This window comes from Mesoplodon mirus, assembly GCF_964341445.2.
Source record: "Mesoplodon mirus genome assembly, chromosome: 7".
Lineage (NCBI taxonomy): Eukaryota > Metazoa > Chordata > Mammalia > Artiodactyla > Ziphiidae > Mesoplodon > Mesoplodon mirus.
The window spans coordinates 2,452,778-2,478,878 of NC_138983.1; the positions used below are offsets into that span (position 1 = coordinate 2,452,778).

General features: G+C 64.5%; 1 protein-coding gene across 3 annotated transcripts; it reads left to right on the forward strand.

The window, feature by feature from the left end:
- The first annotated feature begins 3,378 nt into the window (after window positions 1-3,378).
- Window positions 3,379-25,615, forward strand: SLC67A1 (solute carrier family 67 member 1). Of its 3 annotated transcripts, XM_082626996.1 has the most exons (12): window positions 3,379-3,472; window positions 3,681-3,784; window positions 4,351-4,541; window positions 6,541-6,638; window positions 7,619-7,720; window positions 8,214-8,346; window positions 16,422-16,540; window positions 17,851-17,958; window positions 18,934-19,034; window positions 23,058-23,159; window positions 23,385-23,505; window positions 25,391-25,615. In XM_082626996.1, the coding sequence occupies exons 2-12, from the start codon at window positions 3,701-3,703 to the stop codon at window positions 25,576-25,578; spliced, it is 1,347 nt and encodes a 448-aa protein (XP_082483122.1). In that variant the 5' UTR covers window positions 3,379-3,472; window positions 3,681-3,700; the 3' UTR covers window positions 25,579-25,615. The 3 variants fall into 3 exon arrangements, with proteins under 3 accessions (XP_082483122.1, XP_082483123.1, XP_082483124.1); XM_082626997.1 differs by lacking the exon at window positions 3,681-3,784 and having other exon boundaries at window positions 3,389-3,472; window positions 7,560-7,720; XM_082626998.1 differs by lacking the exons at window positions 3,681-3,784; window positions 4,351-4,541 and having other exon boundaries at window positions 3,408-3,472.
- Window positions 25,616-26,101: the final 486 nt, after the last annotated feature.

Here is a 26,101-nt window from a genome sequence, read left to right on the forward strand (position 1 = left end):
CCTTCCTGGATGGACAACTCTCCTTTGAAGCTGTAGTTCCTGCCCAAGTATGGAACTTGGGGTAAGGTGTTCCTCCAGGGCCCTGGAGGTGGGGCCTGTGACCTTGCAGTGCCCACCCCTGCTCTGCTGCCCGGGCTGTCCCCCACCCCAGCGTCTTTCCTTCCTTCCTCTAGGTCAAGGCCCAGCGTGAGTCTGTCTGGCCTCCAGGGACCCGAGAGGGAGGGTGACCAGCTGGCCGGGCTTCTCCAGGACAGTTCCTGTTTTCACATGGAAAGCCCCACGTCCCAGGCAAGCTGGGGCCTTTGGCACCTCTTTGAGGGTCCCAAGAGCAAGGTGCCCTGGTCCTCCTCTCCTCTGGTCGTGGTAGAAAGGGGACACGGCCATCCCACAGTGTACCCCAGCCATCACCTGAGGGCCCCGGGGTCTCTGGTCCACAGGCCTCTCTCCCTGAGGCCGCCTCCAGCAAACTGCTCGGCCGTGCTTCGCCATCAAGACTCTTTCTCCCTCAGCTGTGGCCATCGGCTGGCATGAGCCCCTGGACTGAGTGATCCACACCTCACCACGTGGGACCCTGCATCCCAGCACTGGGCCAGGTGCAAGGTGGAGCTACTGGGTGAGAGGTGGGACCCCAGGCCTCTGCCCCCCGTGCAGCCTGCTGCCCTCCCTCTGCCTGGACGCTGGGGCCAGGGGTCCCTGCATCACTAGAGGCCAGCAGAGAAGCCCCTTTGGCTGGCAGAGCCTCCTCTGGGGATGTGGCCAGGCCATGTCCTGAAGGCCTCAATCCCATGAACCCACCCAAAGGGTGAGTCGGAACCAACACAAGGCCCAGCCCTTGCCCCCTCCTCCGAGAAGCCCCTGCCCAGACTCCAACCCCAGGAGCCTAGTCACAGACTCCAGTTCTGGAAGGTTTCTCGGCACCTGCCAGCCCAGCCCCTCCTGTGGCATCTGCAGAGGGACTTTGCACCCGCCCTCCCAGACCCTTAACCCAACTGCCTCCAAGATGGTGCTCACCAACTGAGACCAGACCCCCGGTGCCTGCAGTGGGCTGGGGCGCCCCTCGTACAGATGCTACTTCAAGGACAGCTACCAAGCTGAGTCTGAGCTCCTGGGGATGCTGTGAGGGGCACAGGCGCCGCTGTGGGGTCTGGACACCCTCCTGCTGGCCAAGGCCTGAAACCGTGCCTCACCTGGGCTGGGAAGGTAAGCTCTGGCAGAGACCTGCCCCCAGCCCTGGTCCTGCCCCAGCCAAAACCTCCTTGGCATCCCTGAAGAGGTGACGTTGAGGTGGGCCCCTCGGGGAACAGTAAGAGTAACAGGCACTGTTCCCTGGACCCGCATCAACCCCCTCGTGGGTTCATCTCGTCCTGAGTCAGGGCCCTAAATACTATCTCGATACAGAAGATGCCCTGTGGTACCTCCAGCTCAGACCCCACGCTCCTGCACCTGTGTGTGACCCACGTCTCCACCCCCTCGAGCACTGAGCCCCAGCAGGTTCTCCCCTCGAGACCCCACACTCACACCCTGATTCCTTCTCAGCTGATGGACACCAGCCAGACACCCTGTCAGCTGCTCCTTCCCCAGCTTTGCAGACTGTCCCGCTCTGCTACCACCTCCTATCCAAGTCCACGTCCCCCTCCTCAGGACTGCAGAAGTGTCTCTACACTGGCCCACCCGCTTTGGTCCCTGATCAGCTAGAGGTTCCTTCTAGAACACAAGAGCTTAGGACCCTGCCACGGCACGCAGAGCCAGCCTACGTGCTTGCAATCAGTGTACCATTTCCTTACGCGTCCCACGTATTGGGTGCTATCTGCCCTCTCCCACACACGCAGACCCACGTGCATACACACACGCCTGTGCACGCCTGTGTCGCAGCCCATCGCCAGGCAGTGGGTGTGTGGTGGTGGTAGGGGGGACTCCAGCCCCTTGGATCCTGCCAGCTCATCCTCAGGACTCTGCAGAGGTGTCACCTCCTCTGAGAAGCCCTCCTCCCCAGCCCTGCGCAGATGAGCCTCACCCAGAACTTCAGCAAGTTTCTCTGAGAGGCTGTGAGTGCCCCGGGGCTGGGAGTGGGTCCAGGGGGAGGGCAGTTGCAGGGCTAGGAGAGCACTTTTCCCACACTCCCTGGGACCAGGAAGCTCCCTGCCCACAGAGCCTGTCATGACAAACACTTAGGCTGGATCCCATTGCTTCTGCTCCAACCAGTTCCACGCCACCCGTAGGCCCTGTGTGACGCAGGGAGAGGTGAGTAACCAGCCCCTTCCTGCCCACCCCACGCATTTGGACTGAAGTCTTCCTCCACCTCAGGCCCACTCTATGGCCCACTCCCCAGCAGACTTAGGGCCCCCTAGCCCCTCCCTGAAAGGCCCCACAGCAGGCCTGGGGCTCCCCGGCTCCAGGCTTAACTGCTGGTCTTTGGCCTGCCCTCCCGGGCCCTGCAGGGGTGGCTCGGAGGCTGCCTGCCCCTCCTGTCTCAGGCTTCTCGACCCTGAAGTTAGAAAACTGGTGAGCTGTGGTTAGCACACGGCGGAGGGGATGTTGGTTTTGACACTTGGCCTGGCTCTGGGCTGCAGGGCAGGTGGTGGAGTAGCAGAGTCCTGCATGGGCATCTGGTTACTTATCTGAGAAATCGTGCCTGGACCCAAGGGGGAGTCTGTGTGCCCCCCTGGGGGCTCCGGCAGGGGCTCTGGGTGGCTGCAAGGGGGCCCCGCACGGTCCCGTGGAGGGACGCGTGAAGCCATGTGAACCTGCATACCGTGGGGCTCTGATGGCCTTGACCAAGCCGGTGAGGTCGCCACAGAGTGAAATGAGGAAAACCGGCGTCTCAGGAACTCCCAGCAGCCTCCTGCTCTGGGGGGGGTGGCGGGGGAGGGGCCCAGGAGCGGTTCCCAGAAGTGCTCTTCTCTCCCTGCCCCTCCTCGAGGTCTCTTTGCAGACCCTAGGCTGGGGGCAAGCTGGGGGGCAAGCCAAGCATTGCCCTCACCCCTCCCCCTCCCTCCACCCCTCCCCCTCCCTCCACCCCTCCCCCTCCCATCCTTCTTCCCAGCCCGTCTCGAGTCCCTCCGCCCCCTCCCCCTCCCCACCCTGCCCACCCCAAGCCCGGACCGGACACCAGTATTGCTCAAGAGATCTGAGTTCCGGCCTCCCCCGAGGACCTGGGAGAAAAGCTGGAGGGAGCTGGTCCGGGCAAAGCTGGGCCGGGGAGGGAGCAGGCGGCGCAGGGTCCAGGACCGCGGAGTGGGGCGGGGCCCTCGGGGGGCGTGTCAGGTTTAGCCAATGAGAGTGCGGAGGCCGGGAGGGGGCGGGAGTCAGCCTCCGGGACGGGGGAGTTCATCCCTGGAGGGTGGGTGTCCCAGGTCCCCCCCCACCGGAGGGCGGGTGCCCGAGCCCTGCCCCGGAAGGGCCAGGCCGGAGCTCACCCCAGGAGGGCTCACCTCACCAGGACGGTGCCCAAAGCTGACCCCTGCGAAGGCAGGTACCCGAGCTCGCTCCAGCAGGGCGGCCCTTGACCCACACCCCGCGCGGTGTCGAGCCCCTGCCAGTTGGGTGCCCCTGACCCGCTGCTCTCAGCCTCTGGCCCACTCCCCGCCAAGCTCCCCGCACCCCGGGTCCCCTCCTTGGTGTCACCCCATCCCCACCCCTGGCCCAGGTTCTGAAGGCCGCCCTTCTGCCCAACCGTACAGCCGAGTGTTCATCTGGCAAAATGTTGTGGAGGCCTCCGTGGAACCGTGGAATCTGGCGCCAGCCGATGGGGGTGGGGGGAGCAGACAGGGCCCTGCTGCCGGAGGTGAGGCAGAGCTGCCCTGCCTGGGGGCCTGCGAGGCTGAGCTGTTGCCCAACCCCACCCCCCGGCCACTCCAGAAGCCCCTCTGGCTCTGGCTGGAGGAGCTGGGCAAAGTAGGCCGCACGCTGAAAGCCGCTCCGTACCGGCGGGGGGAGGGTGCACTGTGGGCCTGAAGACCCCCCAAGCCCCCAGCACAGAGACCCAGCCAGCCCCTTACCCACAGGAGTCACCTACCTGAGCCGCAGTCGGCAACCACTCTGGGCCTCTGTTTCCCTCTAAAAATGGGGCACTGAGACCAGCCCATGCTGGAGGGGAGGGTCCCTGTCTCCGGTTCCATGGTGGCTGTGTGCCCAGAGACCCAGAGTTGTCTGTCATGGAGGGAGAGAGCCACTTGTGGTCTTCTCCAAGAGCCAGACTGGCCCTAGGTCGCACGGCGAGGGGCTGGAGATGCCCCGTCCGGCATCCCCGTCCTCTCCCACGGGCCCTCTCAGGGCCGCCTGCCTCCTGCCCCATGACTCAGCACCTTTGCCCAGCACAGCAGGACTTTTGCCCCCTGCCCGCTCCTGCAGCCTCCTGTTCGGATCCCTACGGGGTCTCCTAGCAACGCCTGCCCAGGATGCGGGAAGTCAGGGCCTCCAGGGGCCAAGGCCAGTCCCCCAGCAGGATTGGCACTCTGGGCCTGTCCTGGGTCGTGCTACTCACGTACGCGCTGGCAGCCCTGGAGCTCACCTGCCTCTTCATGCAGTTCTCCATCCTGCCGGTGAGAACCCCTCCACAGGCAGCCTGGCCACCGGCATGCCCTCGCCGTCCCTCTCACCCTCCATCTCCGCCCTGGTGGTGGCTGGTGGTCGGGCCCCATGCCGCCCAGGCTCCTCTCGCTGGGGATCCCTTGCCGAGCTGGAGCTAAGTTAAGGCACCTGGGAACTATGCCTCTGGACACCCCCCTTCAGCATGTCCTGGGCTCTGGCTGCACCACGAGCTGTCCTCAGCCCCCCTCCCCACGGCTGCCCTAGCGCTGCTCCTCCCAACCCGCCTGGGGGCATTTGCCCTACTGATCCGCCACCCCGACACCTGCTCAGCTCACTTCCTAGCCCCACTCAGGCCTCTGCTCAGGTCTCCTCCGAGGCGGGGCCCTCCCTCCAACACCTGCCAGGTACCCGGGGTCACTTGCCCTCCCGTCCTGGCTGGTCCGTCCTCATGCAGCTTGCCCACACCCCACATTGTACTTCATGGCATTAGATTATTTCTGTCTCTCCAACCAGGATGTGAGGGCATGACTGATCCAGCTCATTCTTTGCCGCCTCCCTGGATCTGGAATTCTGCCTGGCCATAGCTGCCCCTTGGTTTAAGTGGCCATTGTGGCTTGCTGGGCCCGGGCACCCATCCTCCTCCTCCGTGCACTCTTGTTTATTCATTCAACACCGCCCTGTGGGGCCTCACCCTCCTGGGGCAATAGCACCCAGGGGACTTTGGAAGACCCAGAGCCCCAGAGGTCCTTATCTGTCTGGTCCAGGGGGGACCATGGCACTAGCCACTGGCCACTCACCAGGAGATTCTGATGAGCAGCCTGGGCCTGGGGATCTGGGTGGGAGGGGGTATTGCCTTCGTCACAATTCCGGCCTTGGCAGGGCTCCCTGGCCAGACAGTGAGCCCAACTCCCCCGCTTCCCAAGCCCAGCTCACTTCCACTGAATGGCTTGGTCTGAGCCCTTTTTCCTCTCCTTGGCAGCCAGGTGGCCAGGGCAGGTGCCTTGCTGTCCTCATCATAACATGGGTGACGACCATCCCTCCCTCGGAGAGTTGGTGCTGGGGCGATGAGAGAACAGTTGAAATCCTTAGCACGCGGGGCACAGAGCAGCTGCTGGTGCCACCTCCCCTCCCACTGGCTCTCCCAAGAGGGGCATGTGTTTGTTCAACAAATGCTCGCAGGTCCTCTGAGCACCTGGTCTCAGAACTCAGAATACCGCAGAGTGCACCGTGCGCCCCTGCCGCTGGCGGTCCTGAGCGCTGGTGACACCCACTGGCAGTAAACAATGCATAGTTAGACTGTGCTGCAGGAAGGGCGCTGGGGGTGCCGAGGAATGTGGCAGGTTTGGGGTCAGCAGGGCCTCCCTGAGAAGGCGACCCTGAGCGAAGCCTTAAAAGAGACACAGGAGTGAGCTAGCCAGTGCAAAGGCCCTGGGGCAGTAGTGGGACAAGTGCTGGAGAGGGGTGAAGGAGCTGAGCTCAGGGGTTGCTGATGGATGGGATACAGGTGTGCGAAAAACAGGGGGCTCAGGGCTGACACTGCGGATTGGGACCTGAACCCTTGGAAGGGTGGAAGCATCAACGGTGGAGCAGAGAAGCTGGTCTTGGAGGGAGACCGGGAGTCAGTTGTGGACGTGCTGAGCTCCAGGTGCTTTTAGACACCACGTGCAGAGCCAGAGTAAAATGGGATTTGCCCTCGCCCATTTGAGGTGTACCCCAAAGAGGGGAAGGAGGGGCCAGCAACTGCCTTCACCAAGTACCGAGTCCCTGGAGCCTGGACCCAAAGCCCCTGTTGGGCTCCCCGCTACAAGATAAGCAGCCGGTTACCCCAGGGCCGCTGAGTGCCAGGGCCACGGGTCCCCCATGTGCACTGCGGAGTGGTCAGAGCCAGACCCTCAATTCCCTCCCACCCTGCTCAGGGCTACCCCTCCTACGCCCTGCCCATGGAGGACCCCAGATTGCAGATGCTGGGGTCCTTCCAGGCCCTTCCCATGGACCCTGCCTATGTTTCAGTACCTGTCCCGGAGGCTGGGCCTGGACTCTGTTGCCTTCGGCTACCAGCAGACCATCTTTGGCGTGCTTCAGCTGTTCGGCGGGCCCGTGTTTGGCAGGTACCATGGGGCAGGGAAGTTTGGGGGCCCTCACCCCATGATGATCCAGGCCCGCCCTTTGGAGGTCGTGGCCTGGGTTATGCCAGGTTCCCAAACCTCACACTGGGCCCCACTAGAGAGATGGCAGCTGCTGCTTCACGGATGGCCAGCCCGAGGCACAGAGCGGCTTTAGTCCCTTTAAGGCTGGGTTAAGCCCCTGCTCCCAGGGTATCCCCACCCCTAACTTCCACGAATTCTGGTTTGTGGCCAGACCCAGAGAGGATTTAATTGGTGAGACCCTCATGGCTATAAGTGCCCCGCCCCACTGAGCCAGGGGGCCCCACCAGCAACTTTTCTGGAAAAGAATATTCTGGGGACTGGAACCCCCCAGACTCCCGCTAGCCTCAGTGGGGTCGCTGGGCTCAGGGATGTGACAGCGGACATCCTCCCGCAAAGCCTGCCGTGGACAGATCAACGTGGCAGGAGTCAGATTTTTAGAGTTACTCCACAGAAAAGAAGGGTCTCCAGACCCGGTAACATCGGACAGAGCAGAGGCCCCGGGGTGGCGGGGGGTGCGGTTTCCCAGGCTTGAGCCTGGGAAGCGCTTTCTGTAAAATAAGCACATGCCCTTGGTCCATTTGCATCCCACAAGTTATTCACATAGGTGTGGGAATGACCGTGTGGGTCAGACCCCCCCCCCCAACGAGGTCACTGAAAACTGTCCCACTGGAAGGATGGAGAAACAGGCCCTGAGAGGAGGCAGCCCAGCAGCCCAGCAGGGCCCCGGGTGCCCCGGCCCACCCTTGCAGCACCGGGCCTCCCTGATCAGCCCCGTGGGAGCACTGCGGCCCAGTTCCCCGGCAGTGCCAAGGGGTTGCTGTGGGGCCGAGGAGCGGGAAGCCTGCCTCACACCTGTGAGGGTCACAGGTGTGGGGCCCCCAGGTTCGCAGATCAGTGTGGGGCGCGGGCAGCGTTCACGCTCTCCTTCCTGGCGTCCTCAGCGCTCTACCTGCTCCTGGCGGCCGCCTGCAGCCCGGCCCTGCCCGGCGTGGCCTTACTCTTTGCCTCGCGCCTGCCTGGCGCCCTCATGCACACGCTGCCAGGTAGGGCCAGGTAGGGCGCCTTCCGGCCTGCTGGAGGACTATGGGTGGGGGGCGGCAACAGGTCGGAATAGCCAGGGCCAAGGGTGGGACTGGAGGGAGGCGGGGGAGCTTGGTGTGGGCGTGGCCTGAGCCAGGGGTTGGGGCGGAGACCACTCCCAGGGTGCCGGTCTAGTCTGGAGCACAGTACCGGGATGGAGGGGTGATGTGGGGGCGTAGCCCGCGGAAGGGGGCAGGTCCGAGGTGAGGAATGATGGGGTGTGGCCTGTGCCGCGACCAGGGTGGGGAGCACGCGGCCTGGGGGCAGGTCGGGGTCCCGCGGGTGATGTGGGGGGTGGCTGGGGGAGGGGGCAGGTCAGCTGAGTGGAGTGGTGTGAGGGTGTGGCCTGTGGCTCGGGTCTGGAGTGCAGGAATGGCGAGGCGTGGCCTGGGTCCGTAGGCCGCAAGACGGTCGGCGAGGGGGCCACACTTGTCAGCTCCCCATCCCACCCTGTAGCTGCCCAGATGGTCATCACGGACCTGTCTGCACCTGAGGAGCGGCCCACGGCCCTGGGCCGGTTGGGTCTGTGCTTCAGCGTTGGCGTCATCTTCGGCTCCCTGCTCGGCGGGACCCTGAGCAGCACGTGCGGGTGAGTGTCTGGCGCGGGGACCCGGTCGTGGCGGGGTCGGGGGGGCGCCGACGAGGCGGGGTGTGGGTACAGGTCAGGACGGCCAAGGCTAGGTCAGTTCTGCGCCGCGCTCCGGCCCTCGGCCCGGCCCCGCCACTTCTCCGGGCCTTGGTTTCCCCACGTGCACGCTGAGCGGGTGGGGTCCATGGGAGGGTGACCTGCAGGAACCTACAGCTGGGGGTGGCCATCCGGGGCGTGGCCCTGCGGTGGGCGGGGTCCAAGGGCTTAGCTAGGAGTGGTGGGCAGGGCCCACGGGGACGCGGCCGGCAGGGGGCAGTGCGGCCAGCAAATGAGGGAGTGGCCAGCAGGGGGCAGTGCCGTCGGCAGACGTGAGCGTGGCCAGCAGGGGGCAGTGCGGCCGGCAGACGGGCGTGGCCAGCAGTGGCGTTGCGGCCGGAAGACATGGGCGGGCGGCCGGCTGGGGGCGCCGTCGCCACACGCTGCAGCCGCACCAGGTCCGTGCGCTCCGGCTGCTCATTCCTGGGAGGTCCCACGCTGAACCTAGAGGAACCAGACGGCAGGCCTTGGGGGCGGGGTGATGGTGCCGTCACCTCCCTGCGATGGGGATGCTGTGGGCAGCCAGACCCCTTGCCTCTGGAAGGAGCGAGGGTGGCTTGCGGGGGGGTAAAAAGCTAGCACGTGTGAACTAAAGGTCTCTATTGCCCTCACCCCGCGCCCCCACCCCGGGTTTTGCGCACCCAGGGGTCCGGGGGCTAAACTCAGCTCCTGCCCAGCGTCCTGAGAGCCTGTGGGCGGCAGATTTCACATGCGGTCTGCTGAGTGGACCCCATGCCAGGGACCGACCCTGCAGAGGGGCTGCACAGAGCCGTCTGTTCCAGTGGTCCTAGTCGTGCATACCCTTGGACTTAGGACACCTGGCCCTGGAGAGGCCCTGCCTGGCCAGGGAGAAAGACCCCGCTTCTGCTGCTGCCCGCTGTGCTGCCCCACCCCCGTTCCTCCCCCCAGGCGCTCCAACACCCACTCAAAACCAGCTTCCTACATAGGAATGGACTTTGCACCTTACCTTCATTCAGGCCCAAGACCTTGGTTTTGCTCTGGGGATCAAGGTGCCCGGCCCAGCTGTGGGTGGAGGCCCTGTGCCAGCTGGTGACCCGCCCACCCTGCCTAGGCCTGGATGAGCTGCCCTCGGCCTCCACTCAGGCTAGGGGCCTTCCTGGTGTCTGAACCACATATGCGTGCACTCAGCCTGAGGCCAGCACCTAGCCCTGCCATCTTGAATGACCCTGTGCCGGGGCCCCTGGGGGCCTTAGTTTCCCCAGGTTCCCTGAGTGCCCCCAGACCAGCCCCAGACTTGGGAGCCAGATGATGGCTGAGCCCCAGGGATTGGGGGACAGGAGGGCACAGCGGCCTTGTCAAAGCAGCTCCCTCTCTTGAGGGAGGTCTGTTCAAGGCCTCTGCCCCCCACCCCCTCCGCATCATCTTCCTCAAAGCTGGGTTGGGGGTGGCTGGCTCTGCTAAGTGCTGTGAGCAGGAGGCTGGGGTGCAGAGGGCAGGACTGCTTCGTTCGTTTCCCCATCGATGTCTATTGAACACCTATTAAGTGCCCCTGGGATTCCAGGTTCTGGGATACAGTGGTGAACGAGACAGTCAAGTCCTCAGATGAAATGAACATGATGTGTATTCCTATAACGTCAGGCTGGAGGACATCTGGGGAGGCAAAGAGATAGCAAGTGCAAAGGCCCTGAGGTTGGGGAAGCGAGAAGACCCGTGTGGCTGGAGTGGGGGAGCAGGGGTGGGCAGTGGGTCAGGCCTTGGGGCCCTGGGAGGGATGAGCAGGGGCAGGGGATGACCTGGCTGCTGTGTCGAGAATGTGGAGGCTAGGGCCACCTCAGGGAGACTAGAGAGGTGGCTACTGAATCAGTCCAGGTGGGAGAGGATGGCAGGTGGACAAGGGATGGCCATGGTGGGGAGAGGGCAGGGGCAGGGGCAGGTTCTGGCTTGGTTTTGCTGATGGCTGGGGTATAAGTGTGAACTCAAGGCCGTGCCCAGACTCTGGGGCTGGCCCCGGGGGAGCCGAGGGCCTCGCTGAGATCCGAGCTGCCAGGGTGCCAGCGGGAGTTGGGTCTCCGTCAGGATGAGTCTGGTGCTCAGCAGACACTTGAAGGAACCCCAGAGTTGGTGGCTGGGTGGGGGAGTCTGAGTTGGAGGACAGTGGGGCTGTGTCTTCGAGTGGGTGGCTTCTTAGCCCTGGGAACTGCTTAAGATGGAGGCTGGTGCCCGGCACTTCATGTTAGAAGCCGGGGATCAGGAAAAGGTACCAGGAGGACCAGAAGGGAGGGTGATCCAGGGAGACATCCAGGCTTGTGGGTCAAGGATGGGACCCTGCGCCCGTGACGGATTCCGCCTGAACCAGGGCTGCCTCTCTCCATGTGCGATGAGGGCGGAAGCCTGATTTGGTAGATGGACCAGGGTCAAGAGAAAGAGGGCCTCTTTGTCCCCAGGGAGGGAAAAAAGAGGGTCAGGGACTGCAGAGTAAGGAGGGGCACCAGGGGCGTGAGGAGGGTGCTGGGAAGGGAGAGACGAGACCGGGAGGAGCCCCGCTAGCTGCCCCTCACACCGGGACGCTCAGCGCCCAGACTCGGAGTTCACCTCCCAGCCCAGCCACCTGCTACGGTGGGCCATGAGCAATGCCCCTCCCCCCCAACCCCCAACACACACACACACGCAGAGGCCTCCTCTGGCCAGCCCCACCCCACGTTCCCTCCTGACCTTTTCTCTAGCCCAGCTGCTGACCCAGAAGGCACCCTCACTTCCCTCTCCCTCCCAGCGGCCCCCAAATCCACCCCCACCCCTGCCCTCACCTTCCCGAGTCTCCCACCAGCTTCCCTTCTTGCATCCCAAGATCTAAGGCGCTGTATACGCGTCCTTTGACAGGTGGGGAAACCGAGGCCCCGGAGAGGGTAAGACTCCCCCATGGAGCTCCCAGTCCCCATCCAAGGCCCAGGGAAGGTGGGCTCCGGGACCCTGACGCTCCGTGGAAAGGGCAGGCGCCCCATCTCCCTTGTCCGGCCTCTGCCGGCCCGCAGCCTGCCCTGCCTCTTGGCAAGGCCCAGGCGAGATGTAAAGGCCACCTTCCCGCCCCCCGTTCTTCGATCAAAACTGAGGCACGGTGTGAGGTCTCCCTGGCTGTTCCTCCCTGCCCACCTCCACCCCGGCCCCCTAAAGGCCCCTAAAGTCCCCAGCCGTGCCCCACCCCCTGCTGGGAAGCAGGTGGAAGGAGGAAGTGGCCTTGGCAGCCACTGCTGAGGGCTGGGTAGTGGTATAACTGGTTTGGGCCCAGTCTGGAGCTCAGGGCTGGGAGGCCTAGCTCCCATGGAGGACCCAGACCTGGGCCCTGAGTCATTTAGCAGGTGAGGGGGCAGCTCTGTGACTCATGTCCCCGAGCCTGGCACCTCACAGCCTGGGGAGGCCTCCATCATCCCCTCCCCCAAGTGGGCCGTTTGCCTCTGGGGTGGGCGGCACCAGCCTGCTAAGCCCACCAGAGCTGGGTCCCGGGTCGGGGGTGCTCAGGGATTTGAGAAGTGGGGGGCCACCTGTCAGACGCCACTGATGGTGGGGTCAGGCAGAGCCCAGGCCTGATGGCTGGACTTAGTGTGTGTGGGGGTCTTTGCAGGACCCCCTGCTTCTCTGAGTGCTGAGGGGCTGCTGCACACAGGCCACAGGTACAGCTGGGCCCGCAGTCCAGCCCCCAAAGGCTCTGTCCCCCCGGAGGTGGCCCACCAGGGTGGCCGCTCCTTTAGGTCCAGCCACAGACCCTTGAGGTCAGGCAAACCGGGGCCTCAGTGTCACCAGCTGGCCATCCTGGGCACTAACTGGCCGGCGTGTGGTCCCGCTCTGACCCCAGCCCTGCGCCGCACCCAGCGGGCCCTGTTGACTCGGCTGGTGTGACCCCGCTGCTTATCTGGAGGCCTGGGGGGAGCCAGTCGACCCGAGAACCGTATATCGGCCCTTGGTCCGGGGAGGAAATGGGAAACCCTTATCCTGCTGACGGAAGGTTTCCACCCCAGTGACATGGCAGCGTCCCTGGAGTTAATGAGTAGACATCTAGGGCTGCCCTGAGCGGCTCTGGGATAGGGGTGACTCACGGGTCACCCAGGCTGCCTACCCCACTTGGTGCTCGAGGTGGCTCACCGAGGGTGCGTGGGGCCAGCCAGGCCTGCTGTCTTCCCTCCCCACCCCGGGGCCCGCGCCGCCCCTGCAGACAGAATGCGGGTGTTTCAGGCACTAGGGAGGTCCATGGACAGGGCACAAACGGCTGAGAGTAGCGGGGCTGGGAACCTCAGCCTAGACCTGTCAGCCGGACAGTGTTCCAGGCAGAGGGGAAGCCCATGCAAAGGCCCCGGGGCAGGAAGGAGGTTGGGGCTTGCCTGGAGGCCTGTGTGGGCAGAGGCTCAGGGGACACAGAGGGCTGCAGAGGGTTAGGCCGGACACAGCGTTAGGGCCTTTTTCTGGGACTCGGAAACCAGAGGGGGGCTGACGTCCCACAAGATGGGGTGGACCCACAAGATGTCCATTTTCAGACACCGTTCTAGCCACAGGGCCATGGACTGTGGATCAGGAGAGGCAGGGGGACTTCTCCCCGGTGCCTCTCAGGAGCCCCGCACGGCCAGGCTTCCCATGAAGCCAGCTGACCCCAGCCTGCCCTTCAGGTTGGACAGGACAGGGGTACGCAGCCCGGGAGGCCCTGAGCCCCACCTGCGGCCAGGCCGGGGGACCTTGGCTGAGTGCCATCCCCTCTGGGAGCCCAGGAGCAGGTGGGGAGGGAGGGCAGCTCCAGCTTCAGGAGGAGTTGTCCCCTCCAAGCCGGGCAGGAGGCGGACGGCGTCAGGCTCAGAGTCCACACTGGGTGGGCAGGTGGCCAGGCCTGCCACCCTCCTGACAATGTCACATCGGCAACTTCCGGGCCCTCGAGATAAGGATGAAAGTGGCATCTGTGGCCGCTGCCGTTTGACCAGCACCAGTGGCAGCCGTGGTCAGTTCCAGAGGCCTCCCTCTGCGGGACTCGGGGTGAGCTGCCTCCAGGACAGCCTTGGCGTGGGACAGGGGGTCCCGGGAGGGTGGCCCCTGGGAGTCTAGCCCTCATTTGCATCTGAGGAAAGGAGATCACCCAGCAGGGTAGCTACAGAGAAGGGACAGAGAATTCGGGTGCCCTGAGTCTGGCCCGGGACCCTTTCAAGGTGTCCATGGGTCCATCCGTCCAGTCTCCCGTCCATGCATTCAACCAAAAATAAAAGGGGGTGGGTGGACAAAGACACGCTAACAGTGCCTGCCTCATGGTCAGTGCCCGGTTTGTAAAAACAGTCCAGTGAGCCAATGGACAGGTGGCCCAGAGCCCCATCCTGCGCGATTGGCGTCCCGGAGGTCCCCAGGGCCAGAGGCAGACTCTGGGGGTGGGCTGACTGAAGGCCCCCGGGGAGGGGCTCCCGAGCTGTGTCTCGGACGACAGAGCAGCAGTGGGTAGGGGCACGAGGCTGGAGGGCATCCCCACCGAGAAGGCCCCGGTGTGGGACCCGGGGCTGCCACGCTGTCCTCCCGTCTGTTCACTTTCCTTTCTGGCATTTTGTCTGGGGGAGTCGGAGAGCATTCTGGGTGCGGAAGGACACCCAAGCCTCCCCTGGGGCATCTGTGGGCCCCAACGCCCTCCCAGGGCCCCCCAGGGTCCCCATGTCCCCTTCGGTTCACTGGCCGCCACACAGGGACAGGAGAGATCTCTGGAGAAGGGGTCTGGCTCCCTGCCACCCGCCCCTCACTTGTCACCAGCCTCCCAAAATAGCCATCTAAGTGGCCGCCTCTGCTCTCACGCACTTCCGGGGCATCTGGCAAAGAAAGCTGGTTTTGTCCCTGCCCAGGCAGTCCCGGAGCAGTGACTTGTGGGCCTCTGAGGCCACAGTCCTGAAGAAAGGGCCCCTCTCTCTGACGGTGGCCTGTGGGGCCCATACCCGGCCTCATCCCTCCCCTGGGTCCGAGCAGAGGCCTCACTTTGGGGTCCAGTGCCCTCTGACCCTTCCCACCTGGCAGCCAATGGACTCGCCCACTTGTCCGGAACCCCTGCCGCCAGAAAGCCCAAATGTCCAGCATCCTGGGCAGTGGGTATCGGCTTGGGGGCCAGAGATGGGCCCGTGTGGGAGGGGAGAGGTTGGTGGCACATACAGACTGGACAGTGCTGGCTGCAGCAGTGACCAAGTGTGTGAGACCGGGCAGGTCCCAGCCCCAGAAACAAGGGGCTGCTGAGGCCCATTCTCTGGTGCTGGAGTCCCCACTGGCTTCCCTGCCTGGGGTTCCTGCAGGAGCCGTGCACGTGTATGTGTGCAGGTGTGTGCGCGTGTATGCACCTGTGGTGGAGTGGGGGCGGGGGAGTCCTCTCTTTGAACTCCGAGGAAGGTCACAGGCGGCTTGTGGCTGCCTCACTGAAAGTGCGGAGGGCGTCTCCCAGGACACTGACACGTTCTGGGGCAGGACTTTTGTCGTCCATTTAGTCCACGCTCTGATGCCCACTGGGGTCTCGGCACAGGGTCCCACCCAGGCCCACCTGCCCCTGGGGGCAGATACTGACCCTGGAGTAGAGCAAGCCCTTCTTAGAGGACAGGGCGCCCGCTGGGGAAGAGGGGCAGGGCCTCACAGGGAGGGCCTTTGCAGGATGTATAGGAGTTTTCTGTGCTTCAGAGGGGCAGGGTGTTTGGCTGTGCACAGGCCTGGCGGTCGAAGCAGCCTGGCTCAGTATGAATCTTCTGTTTCACTCCTTGTCTTCCTCCAGCCCTCAGGAGGAAACGGTGACAATCAGAGGGGCCAGGCCCCAGTGCCTTTGTCCCCAGGTGACACGGGCTGCCTGGAGCTGGAGACCGAGGTCTGCCCGTGCGGTCCAGAGAGGTCGAGGGCTGAGTTTCCATGTAGTGACTCACAGAGGGGAAATGCTCCCTCAGAAGTGACAGCTGAGTGCCTGAGTCACAGCCCTTGGTGCCACTGTGGGCAGGCAGGAAGGCACCCTGAGGGCTGTGTCCTAGGTTTATCGGGGGGCCAAACGCCCCCCTACCCCATGGGCCCAGCCTGCCCCACCCCCTCCAGGAAGTGGTGGTGGGGTGCTCCTGAAGCCCCCTAAGTGCAGGCCTGTCCTCCCCCAGGAGGGGAAGGAGGCATGACAATCCCCAGGATGCAGATGGGGCTGCAGGGGGTCCCACAGTCTTCCTCGTGGGTGGGTGGAGCTGAGATTCAAACCCAAGCCCCTGTCCACCGGGCACGTCAGCCCCCGTCTCTCCGGCCCCTCTTGGCACCCTGGCCCCAGTGCCACCTGACATTTTGCTCACCGCGAGCCAGCATCCTGCCTCACCTGAGTCCCCGAGGGCAATGGTCATTTTCTCAGCCGCCCTCCTCCACCCCAGGCGGCTCCTCCAGTCCCACCAGAGGCCAGAGGACTGAGGGTTCTGGGAATGAGGCCCTTTCCCCCGGGAGCCTCAGTCTCCTGCTCTACAGGGTGGGGAGGACCCTTGGCGCTGCCAGGGTTGTCTGGGGAGCATCCTCCCTGCTGCTTCCAATTCCGCGGAACACAGCCCCCAGGCCTCTAACACCCCTGCCCAAGCCGGGAGCAGTGGGTGCACACCGCCCAGCAGCCCGGTCCTTCGGGGGCCTTTCTCACCCCTCAGCAGCCTGGGAGCCAGACGCCCCCTAGAGAATCGCCACCCGCCCCAGGTCTCTGCCCAGCCCTTCTGGGGCTCACATTCTGGCGCCCACTGCCACCCATCCTCAGAGGCCACCAGGACCCGTGTGCTGTATCCACAGCCTGAGGGTCGGGAAGGCAAGAGCTTCCTCTGTTTCTTCATCCATCACCTCATTAATGTGCCCTGAGGGTCCCGTGGCCTGGCCTCCAGTTCGAAGCCTGCGAGGACAGGAGTGGTGGGGTTTGAGCTGTTCTCAGCTGTCAGAGCCTGAGTGTGACTGAAGGGGCAGGTGGGGGAGATGCCGCAGGTGACACCTTGTGCACTGGGGCCTGAGCCCTGTGTGACCACAGCTGTCGTTCACAGGATTCAGTGTCCGGTCATCGTGGCTCTTGTGGTCAACCTCCTGGGAGCCATCCTCAGCTTCACCTGCATCCCCACCAGCACCAAAGGGGCCAGCGCCCATGCCCAGGCTGCCCTGCCAGGTAAGCTGCACCAGACACACCCCAGCAGATACACACAAAGGAGGCCCCACCAGGTACATCCCGCTGGATCTACCCTACCAGACACACCTCACCGGTTACACCCCACCAGGTATGCCGCTTCTGGATGCTTGGCCAGTGTGAAGTGTGAGCCCTCCCCTCCCACCAGCCAGCAACCTGGACCTCGGGCTAGGCCTCCCCCAGCCCGGCCCACCCTTCAGGGAGAGTTTGCCAAGAGCACAATGTGCCAAAGCATCCCTGGTGGCTTCTCATCTGCGGGGTCAGAGGGGTGTGCTCCAGGCAATGGGCCTGGGGCATTCGGGGCCACTCAAGCCCTCTTTTCTTCCTTGGGCCCCTCCAGGATGCTGGGCATCTCCCAGCTTCGGACACCACTGGAGCTGAGCCTGGGAAGGACCAGGAGGGACCTGGGATGGGGCGGGCATGGCGAGCCAGGGTCCTGAGGCCCAGAGCAGTCGGTCACTGTGCTGTATGGGGGACCGTGAGGGTGCCAGCTTCAGGAGCACAGCCTCCGGGGCAGGGTGCCGAGGCGGGGAGGCTGCAGAGCTCACTCAGGTTAGAGCCTGTGGGCTCAACGTGCCTCCCAGGCCCCACGAGGAGAGGTCGGGGCTCAAGAGGGGCGTCCCCTCCAGGGCATCCCGGCCCAGCCACTTTAGCCTGGCACAGAGTGGGACCCCATGCCTCTTGGCCTGGTGACCGAGAGCTCTGGAGAGACCCACCTGGGACAGGAGACCCCTGAGCCCTGGCTGTGATGGAACAGCCCAGAAAGAGTCAAGAGGGAGGGCCTGGGTGGGGCCCTGGCCTGCAAAGGGACAGAGGAAAGGGGCCGAGGCATAGGAGAACCTGGGAGAGGCAAGCAGGGGGCACCGCCGCACCCAGCTGGGAGGCTATGACGTGACATCCAAGCATCCTCTGGATCAGGGTAAGGTGGCCACTCCTGGCCGAGGCTGCCTCACCAGCCTCGTCATGCTGTCGCCCAGATCCAGGGCCAGGCCGGCAGCAGCTGCCCCGGTCACACGGGTTTGGGGAGTGAGAGCCTTCATCGCTTGGAGCCCAGGTCCAGGCCAGGCTGCCCCCTGAATTCAGAGGTCCCCAGGGTCAGCAGGGCCTGAGGCCCAGTCCTGAGTGTGATGAGCCGCCCGGGGCTCACGGGGGTGCTGCTGGGAGGCACACTAGGAGGAGCCCACGTCCCCGGTGGGGGTGGGGCGCCGGGCAGCAGGAGTGCCTCCTCCGCACCCAGTGGGCCCTGGGCCGCGGGCTGTCCGGTGCTACCGTGGCCTCTCCGGGTGCCTCAGGGAAACCCAAGGCCAGCGTGTTTGACCTGAAGGCCATCACCTGCCTGCTGCTGCAGCCCGGCGTCCTGCCGGTGTTTCTGGTCAAGGTCATCTGCGGCTTCCCCTCAGGTGAGTCCCAGCCGCCCGGCCAGCGTCCAGAGCCCGGTGCGGCTGAGAATTCGGGGCCGCGGAGACGGAGGTCTGCAGCCCGCACGTCACCCCTTCGCTCTGCCCTGTGTCCCACACTCCGAGACTCCACTGGGCCCTATCCAGTCACATCTGTCCCAGAGAGGGTGACAGCCCACTGGTTCATGCAGATGTGGCTGCACAGGCCAGAAGGAGGAAGAAGCGAGGGTCTCCGTCCTTCCCTCCTGCCCCCCAGGGCCCTGCTCGGGCCCCAGTTACCCCTGCTCTACAGAAGGTCTCGCCTCCCGGGCCTGTGGCTTCCAGGGCCTCTCAGGACAGTCCGGGAGGTGGGAAAGACGGAACGTCTGCAGGTGGACACACACATTCTTGGTGGAACTGAGGGCATCCCTGACCACAGTCGTGCCCAGTAGCAACCGCTCAGAGCCCCCATCTGGGGTCCTCCAGCCAGGGGGGCAGTGCAGAGGACAAGTCGGCGAAGCAGGGTTGACAGGCCCTCAGGTGCTCCCACACTGGCGCTAAAGGGTTAACCCCTCGGCCCAGGAAGTTCTCTGTCCAGGCAAACTGGGCAAGCCCTCCGCCCAGCTCCATCTGTGACTCCGGATGGCTCAGTGGGGCACAGTGATGGGAACCCAGGTCACCGGCGTCAGTTCTGGGGCCAAATCCTCCTACATTATCAGCCCAGGGTCCCCCATCTCCCAGCCTCCACCCCCAGACGGCCTTGGGCTCTGGCCACCCTGTTCATGGGGCAGCTTCTGGCACCTTCCTGTTCACAGCCCACAGCAGCCGCGTGGGGTGGACCTGCCAGGGACGACCTCGGAGAAGGTTCACGTTGGTCTTCCCTGAGCCGGTCACCGTGGCCAAGCCCCTGGCACCGTGACGCTCACCTGCCGGGGGGAGCAGGTGTGGGCACAACTGCGCAGCCCTGACCCCTCCCCCCTGACGCCCCACCTCGCCCAGGGCTCTTCATGGTCATGTTTTCCCTCATCTCCATGGACTTCTTTCAGCTGGAGGCCGCCCAGGCCGGCTACCTCATGTCCTTCATCGGGGTCCTCCAGATGGTGAGTGGATGCCGGGCGCACAGGGTGGGCGGGGCTTTGGCACCCCACGCTCTGTGGGCTCCCTGCCCTCCCAGGGTCCTCTGGGCAGTCGGCCTGTGTTGGGGTCCCAGGACCTCACAGACCACCAGCACTCGGTTTCTCCACAGCACAGGTGCCGTGCTGCACGCCTGCCTTTGGGGTGTTGCATCCACACCTTAGCTTCTGGCTTGTCCTCCTCTCCCTGCTCGTGGCTCCAACGCCTGGGTCTGTCTGCCCACCCACCTGCCCGGAGGTCCCGTCTGAGAGGGGAGAGGGGAGACTCATCCGCAGTGGAGGCTGGCGAGCCCTTGGCCTCCCATAGGGAAACACGGCGGAGGCCCATGGTCCGCCGAGTGTCCATCTGGGCGCCGGCGGTGGACAGGTCGGGAAGGGGGCAGACCCCAGTGGTGGGGCGCATTAGAAGGAGAATGGCCAGGCTCTGCGTCCCGCCCGCCTGCCCGCCGGTCGTGTGACCATGGCGGGGACAGGTGGCGACGTGCAGCCGCCACCCGGGACATCTGCCTGACAGCCGGAGCGCAGGAGGGGCTATTCTGGGATCTGCCTGGGCGGGGGAGAGAGCGCACGCTCTCCGGAAGCGAGTGGCATTCCCAGCACCTCCAGGCCATCTGCTGCCCATGCCTCTGGGCCCAGGACTGGTCTAGACTCTGGTTCTAAAATAGCCACTCCTGGGAGGGGCTGGCCCCCACCCCACCGTGGGCCAAGAGGGCCTAGCTGGGTGGGCTGGGAAGTGCCAGCCTGGTGGAGGAAAAGAGATAAACAGAAAACAACAGCAACCATGATAATACTCTAAATTGGGGGCCACTGGAGCTTTCTTCTAAACGGCTGCTCCTGGGACCTCCCTGGCGGTCCGATGGTTAGGACTCCATGCTTCCACTGCAGGGGGCACGGGTTCGATCTCTGGTCAGGGAACTAAGATCCACGCAAGCCGTGCATTGTGGCCAAAAAGAAATAAATAACAATCTTAAAAATACAAAATAATTTTTAAAATAAAATAAACGGCTGCTCCTGCCTGCCTGGGACCAGAGCACCAGGCTGAGCTTGTCCTGGGCTCCCCGGGACCAGGACCCCAAGCCTATAGCCTGGCTGAAGCCAGCAGACCCCTCGAGGCCCTCAGGGACAGACCCTGGTAGCCTCTGGCCTGGTTGGGGATGAGGGTGGGCCTGCCCGAGACGGACCTGGCCTCTGGCACCTGTGAGGATGGTGGTGGACAGGGTTGGAGAGCAGCGGTGGGAGTCGGGAAAGTGCCTGGGGGGGTGGGCTGGGGACCCCAACACAGGCCGACTGTGTGGAGGAGCCTGGGGAGGGCAGGGAGCCCACAGAGCGGTGTGGGGTGCCAGGCCCCAGGCCCTAAGTCCAGCGGAGGGAAGGTGGAGGCAGCTGAGGGCCTGAGGTGCGTCTGCAGGGGAGGCCCAAGCCACCTTCTCCCCCGGCCAGGGTAGAGCTGGTCACCGAGGGGCCGGGGAGGTGGCCCCACCGCTGGGTGAACCATGCCTCCCACCTGGTCCCCCACAGCTGCTGTTGCGCCTGCTGCTTCCCTTGCAGACCATTTCCTGCCCCACCTGAGGTGTGGTTGCCGCCTGATCCCAAGGGCGATCCCCCTCCACCAGCCTCCCCTCCCCTCCCCAATCTGCTGGGGTTGGGGTCTCAGGGGGTGGCAGCCCGGATGGTCCTAACACGAGGGGATGGTGGTCACCCTTCCCCCGGGGGCTGGCAGCCCTCTGTCCCTCTAGGACCCTCCGGTGAGGACCCCCCACTCGGCCTTCATCTGTGCCCCAGGCACAGCGCCGCTGCAGCGATAGGGAGCCTCCGTCGTATGCTGGGGGGAGACGGAGGCAAGCCCCCAACCACCGGCGCATCTTGTGTGTCAGGGACAACAAAACCTCAAAGGAGAATCAGGGCCCTTGTAGGGGCAGAAATGCTGCTTCAGATGGGGTTAGGGTTAGGGTTGGGGTTAGGGTTAGGGCTGATAAGGGCTCTCCACTGGCCCACGGAGAGGCTTGGAGGGAGAGAACTTCAGACAGGGAGGGGGTGCAGGTGCAAAGGCCCTGAGGCGGCTGGGCCGGCCTGAGGGGAGAGGACTGCCCTCTGAAGACATGCGTGGGCAGTGGTCTGCAAGGCCAAGAAGGACCTAGATTTACTCAGATTTACTCGGAGTGGGTGGGACCGTTTGGAGGCTGGATGTGGTCTTACTAGCCCCCCTGCTGGGGAACTGGGTGCTTGTGGCTGATGTGACCTCCGGGGAGATGGAGGTGGCTCAGGCCAGGGCAGCGGGGAGCAGGACAGGTGAGCAGATGGGTCTCCAGATGGGAGGGTTGGGAGAAAGTGAAATTTCTGGTGTGCTTGGTAGCTCTAGTTTCATGTAATAACCCGTAAGGCATGAAAGTTTAGGCTTTGTTTAAGTTAATGGGAAAATGGAAAGACGACCTCAGTACATTAGGGTCCTGGTCTCTGGCTCTGTATGAAAAGCTGAGGCAGATTGAAATCTCTCTCCTGGTTTGGTGGTTTCCTCTCGGGTGTAGGGCACTAAAAGACACTTGCCAAGCAGATCTTCCCTTTAAACAAACAAAAACTAAGATAAGCAAGTGTGAAAGTAGGGTTTGTTTTTTTTTTTAAAGGACATCTTTGGTTCTGGTTTGAGACAGTTTCGTTTTGCCAGGCAGGCAGCTCGCAGAGTGGTCCGTCCTGTTCCGAAGGGATGGGCCCGCCCCGTCACCCTGCCCAGCCCCGGCCTGACCCCCAGCCCCAGGGGGTGCTGCTCCAAACCCGCTGCGCCCTGGGCACTTCCTGTCTGCCTGGTGGAGGTGGCAGGGGGCCAGATAGGGAGCCTCACCCTGGCCTGGGGATGGCCCAGGGCTGGGTTTGCCCTCTGAGTAACATCCCCAGTGTCAAGGGTGTCCCTGCTCTGGGCCCTTCCTCCCCCGCCACGAGGGCAGGAAGACCTGGCTCCTGGCTGACCCTGGGGCCGGGGAGGGGGCTGCGGCCAGGAGGACGGAGCTGGGAGTGGAGGGCGGAGCAACAGTGCGGGTTATCTGGGGAGACTGGTTGCTCCCTGCTTACCTGCCCAGGCTCAGGACAAGTCCACCGCCCTGGGCTCCACCCCAGCCCCACCCCTGGCCAGCTCTGGGCCTCAGTTTACCCAGTTGTAACTGGAGCGGTGGCCTCCTGGCCCAGTCCCTGGCCCCAGTTGACAGTAGCTGGTGAGCCCGCCTGCTGGGGCCAGGCCTCCATAGGGCCAGCTGGGAGGGCGACCCCACGTGGGCACCAGGGCTCTGAGCTCGGGTCCCAATCCAGCCCCCCCTCCTCTGTGCCCTGGTCTCCCCATCTGTGAATGGGGCAGGTCCCACCTCCCAGACGAGACAGCCAAAGAGGGGGCTGAGGACGAGTGATTGGCCAGGATGGGGCACATGAGGGCCAGGTGACACGGTAGGCTTCCCAGGGCCCCAAGGGTCCCCAGGGTTGGAGTCGGGGCCACACTGGGAGCATTTTCCTGTCAAAGAAGTTTTTTGCACCGTAAGCCATGGCCTCCCCCACCCCCATCAGGAGTTAACCGGCCCTTTGATTAAAATATGTTTATCACGCCTGAAACTGCAGAGATTAGTTTTGAATGTGGACCTCTGAGTGGCTGGCTGTGCACCTGTGTGTGTGCGCAGGTGCATGTATGTGTGCATAGGCGTGCATGTGTGTGCGTGCACGTGCGTGGGTGTGTGCACGCATGCGGGTGCGTGGGTGCATGCATGTGCGTGTGTGTGTGCTTGCACGCATGTGTGAGAGACGCCCAGGCTTCTGGGCCCGTCTCCCCTGGGACTTTGAGGCCATCGTGGGTACCACAGGCCCACCCCTGTGCCCTGCGCCTGGCGCCTGCTGTGGCTGGTGGCAGTGGTCCCAGGGGCTGCAGGTGGTGGGGGAGGTCCCGCAGCTGGCCACAGCCCAGAACCCCTCCCCAGGCCCGGCTGTGCCCACCTCCACCCTCTCGCTCTCACCTAGGTCTTCCAGGGCCTGGTCATCGGGTGGCTGAGCAGCCACTTCTCTGAGGGAGCCCTGCTCCGGGCCAGCGTGCTGGTCTTCAGTGTGGTGGGACTGGCCATGGTGAGAGCTCCCGCCTCTGGCTGCCCCGCAAAGAGCAGGGTCCCAGGCCCGCTCCCCTGACCCTCTGCCGGTGCCCAGTTTGCACTTGAGCCCCTGAGCCCCCTGGCCCCCTCTACTGCGACCCGAGGCCACCTTAGTGGACCTCAGGGATGGGCAGTTCCACCCTGGTCCTGCGAGGCCCTGCAAGGCCCCCGTGACCGTGACCCCTGCTCTGCCCCTTGGCAGGCGCTGATGGCCAATGTCTTCCACTTCTGCCTCCTCATGCCCGGCCTGGTCTTCAGCCTGTGTGCCCTCAACGTGGTCACCGACAGCATGCTGACCAAGGCCGTCTCGGCCTCAGATACGGGTGAGTGCGGCATCCCAGGCCAGGTGACGGGCAGGCCCTGGGGAGACCCCGGCCCTCCTCTCTGGGAAGCTTGCTGAGCAGTTTCGGGCAAAGCAGCTGCCCTGATGTGGGACCTGCCTGGACTCAGTGGGCATTGAGTAGGGTGGGCGGCTGGGGGTCTGAGTGGGCAGGGTGGGGATGGTGGGCTGCAAGAGGGTTCAGGAGAGAATCCTGCCCACCACCCAGCCCAGCCAGGCCCAGTCAACCCTGCACCAGGCCCTGCTGATCAGCCCAGGGCCAGGCCAGGGGGAGGGGAGGAGGGCTTCCTGGAGGTGGCGTCTGGCTTGGCTCTGAAGCATGGGCAGAGAATGGCTGGAGGCCAGAGGGGGTGGCTAGCATGGGGAGCACCTCCTGTTCCCTCCCTGCGCACGGGACGTGCAGGTGCCTCCTGAGTGCACGAGTGCGGGAGGGAGTGCTGCCCCCGGGGCCACCCAGTGGGACTCAGGTGCCCCCACTCTGCACCTGGCCTTCTTTCTTGAGGCCAAGGAGTCTCCCATCCAGACTGGGGGTCCCTGGGCCCGATGCTGCCCAGGCTTCTGCCCCCGTGCTGCCCCGGGCATGGTGCAGGTCAAGGTCAAAGGCTCCTGTGGGCCGGTTGAGGTCAAAGACCTCCCTCCCTGGCAGCAGGGCCAGAAAGCTCAGGGCCCTGGCTGACCCTCCGTCCATCTACCTGCATGTCTGGGAAGGTCGGACTGAGGTCTAGAGGCCCTGATGAAAAGGGGGAGGCTGCTGGGCAAGGCCTCTTCTCAGGACTGCCTTGGGGACCCCAAGGCCTGCCAGACCTGTGGCTCTGTGGTCCTGGGAGGCTAGACTGGTCCTGGAGGGCTTCCTGGAGGCTGTGGGCTGGCAGGTGTGAGAGGCCAGGAGGAGAGAGGAGGGGAGCAAGGCCTGGAGAGATGAGGGCGGGGCCTGAGAGGGAGGAGGGCGGAGCAGATCCAGGCGACCAGGGCCCCATGTGCCAGAGGCACCATCCCTCAGCTTGGAAGGAGCCAGGAGCCGGTTCCCAGCACCAGCCTGGGAACCGGAAACCACAGAGGGGGCGGTAATTGCTCCCTGGTGTCTGCAGGGGATGTGGGCGTCGGGAGAGGCTGCTCTGAAATTCCCCCTACGCTGGCCCTGAGCCTGGGCGGGGCCTTGCCAGGCCACGCCCAGATGACCCAAGGGCAGGGCTTTCCAGCTCCCAGAGCGGAGGGCTGTGAAGCCCCTGGAGCCTGGGGCCCTCGGGGCAGACGGCAGTGTTGATAGGAGCCACAGGCTTGGTGGCCCGCATAGGGCACAGCTGACAAGAGGGGCGTGGAGGTAGGGGTGTCAGGTAAGAGGGGTGCAGGCAGCCAGGCGAGCCCGGGAAGTGGATGCAGAGAAGCAGGTGCGGGCCCTTCGAGTGCCCCGAAGCCCCTCCCCCACCCTGGGGGGAGTTCCCTGCAGTCCACGTGAGGGTGGGAGCCGTGTGGGTGACAGGGATGTGTGGTGGCCCACCCCGTACCCCAGCCCAGCCCTCACCGCGGTGCTTCGGGAGGCCCCTGGCTGGGATGCCACCTCCCAGGCAGGCCTGGGGGGGCGGGGCGGGGCCTGGCCCACGACCTGGGGCCCTGTTCCCAGGCTCCTCCTGTGCTTGGGAACTTTCTGGAGCAGGGCAGAGGCTCAGCTCCCCATTCGAGAGGGCCCAGTGCTCCCCCTGTGTGGCTGGGGGGTCTGCAGGGAGGGAGTGGGGGGTGGAGGGCAGCAGGGGAGACAGGGAGGCTATAGCTGTGTCAAGGCCTTGGGCGGCTGGGGCAGTGACGCTGAGAGACCGGCAGGGCCGACTCGACCCTCCCCTCCCCTCCTCTCCCCTCCCCCCCCCCCGTAGGAACCATGCTGGGCCTCTGTGCCTCTGTGCAGCCGCTGACCCGAACCCTGGGGCCCACTCTGGGAGGCCTCCTGTACCACAGCTTCGGAATCCCCGTTTTCGGCCACGTGCAGTTCGCCATCAACTTCCTTGTCCTCCTGGTCCTCTGGAGGCAGCCTATGCCCCCAAAGATGGACAAAGCCTGGTGACCGTGGCCCCCAGGCACAGACTGGCAATAAACTCCCTTAGGACCTCTTCCAGCCTGATTTCTATCAGTTGGGCAGGGGGCCTGGGGACGAGGGCAGGATGGAACCTTGGATGCTGGAGGGCTTCCTGGAGGAGAGGGCCTGCAGCTGTGCCCCAGGGCTCCAGGGAGAGCAGAATCACCCAAGTTCATCCCAGTGTGAGGTGGGTCCTGCCCCCGGAGTCTGCCACCAAGGCCAGTGAGGAGTACCCCATGCTGCCACCCAGACAGCCCTCCCACAACATCCCCAGAGACAGGGAGCTCTGAGCTCACCCTTCACACCCCCCACCCCACACCAACCCCTGGCTGGGGCCGAGCGCGCGCTGCCTGCACACCCTCCTTAGCCCTTGAAACTGCTTCCACCCGTGAACAGAAAGAGGACATGGTTGTTTGAAAAGATCAGGACTTCTGAGGCTTGGGAAGAGATCTAGGAAAAGAACCCTCATTTCATGTTGGGGAGCCCAGTGGGGAAGACCAGGCATCCAGGC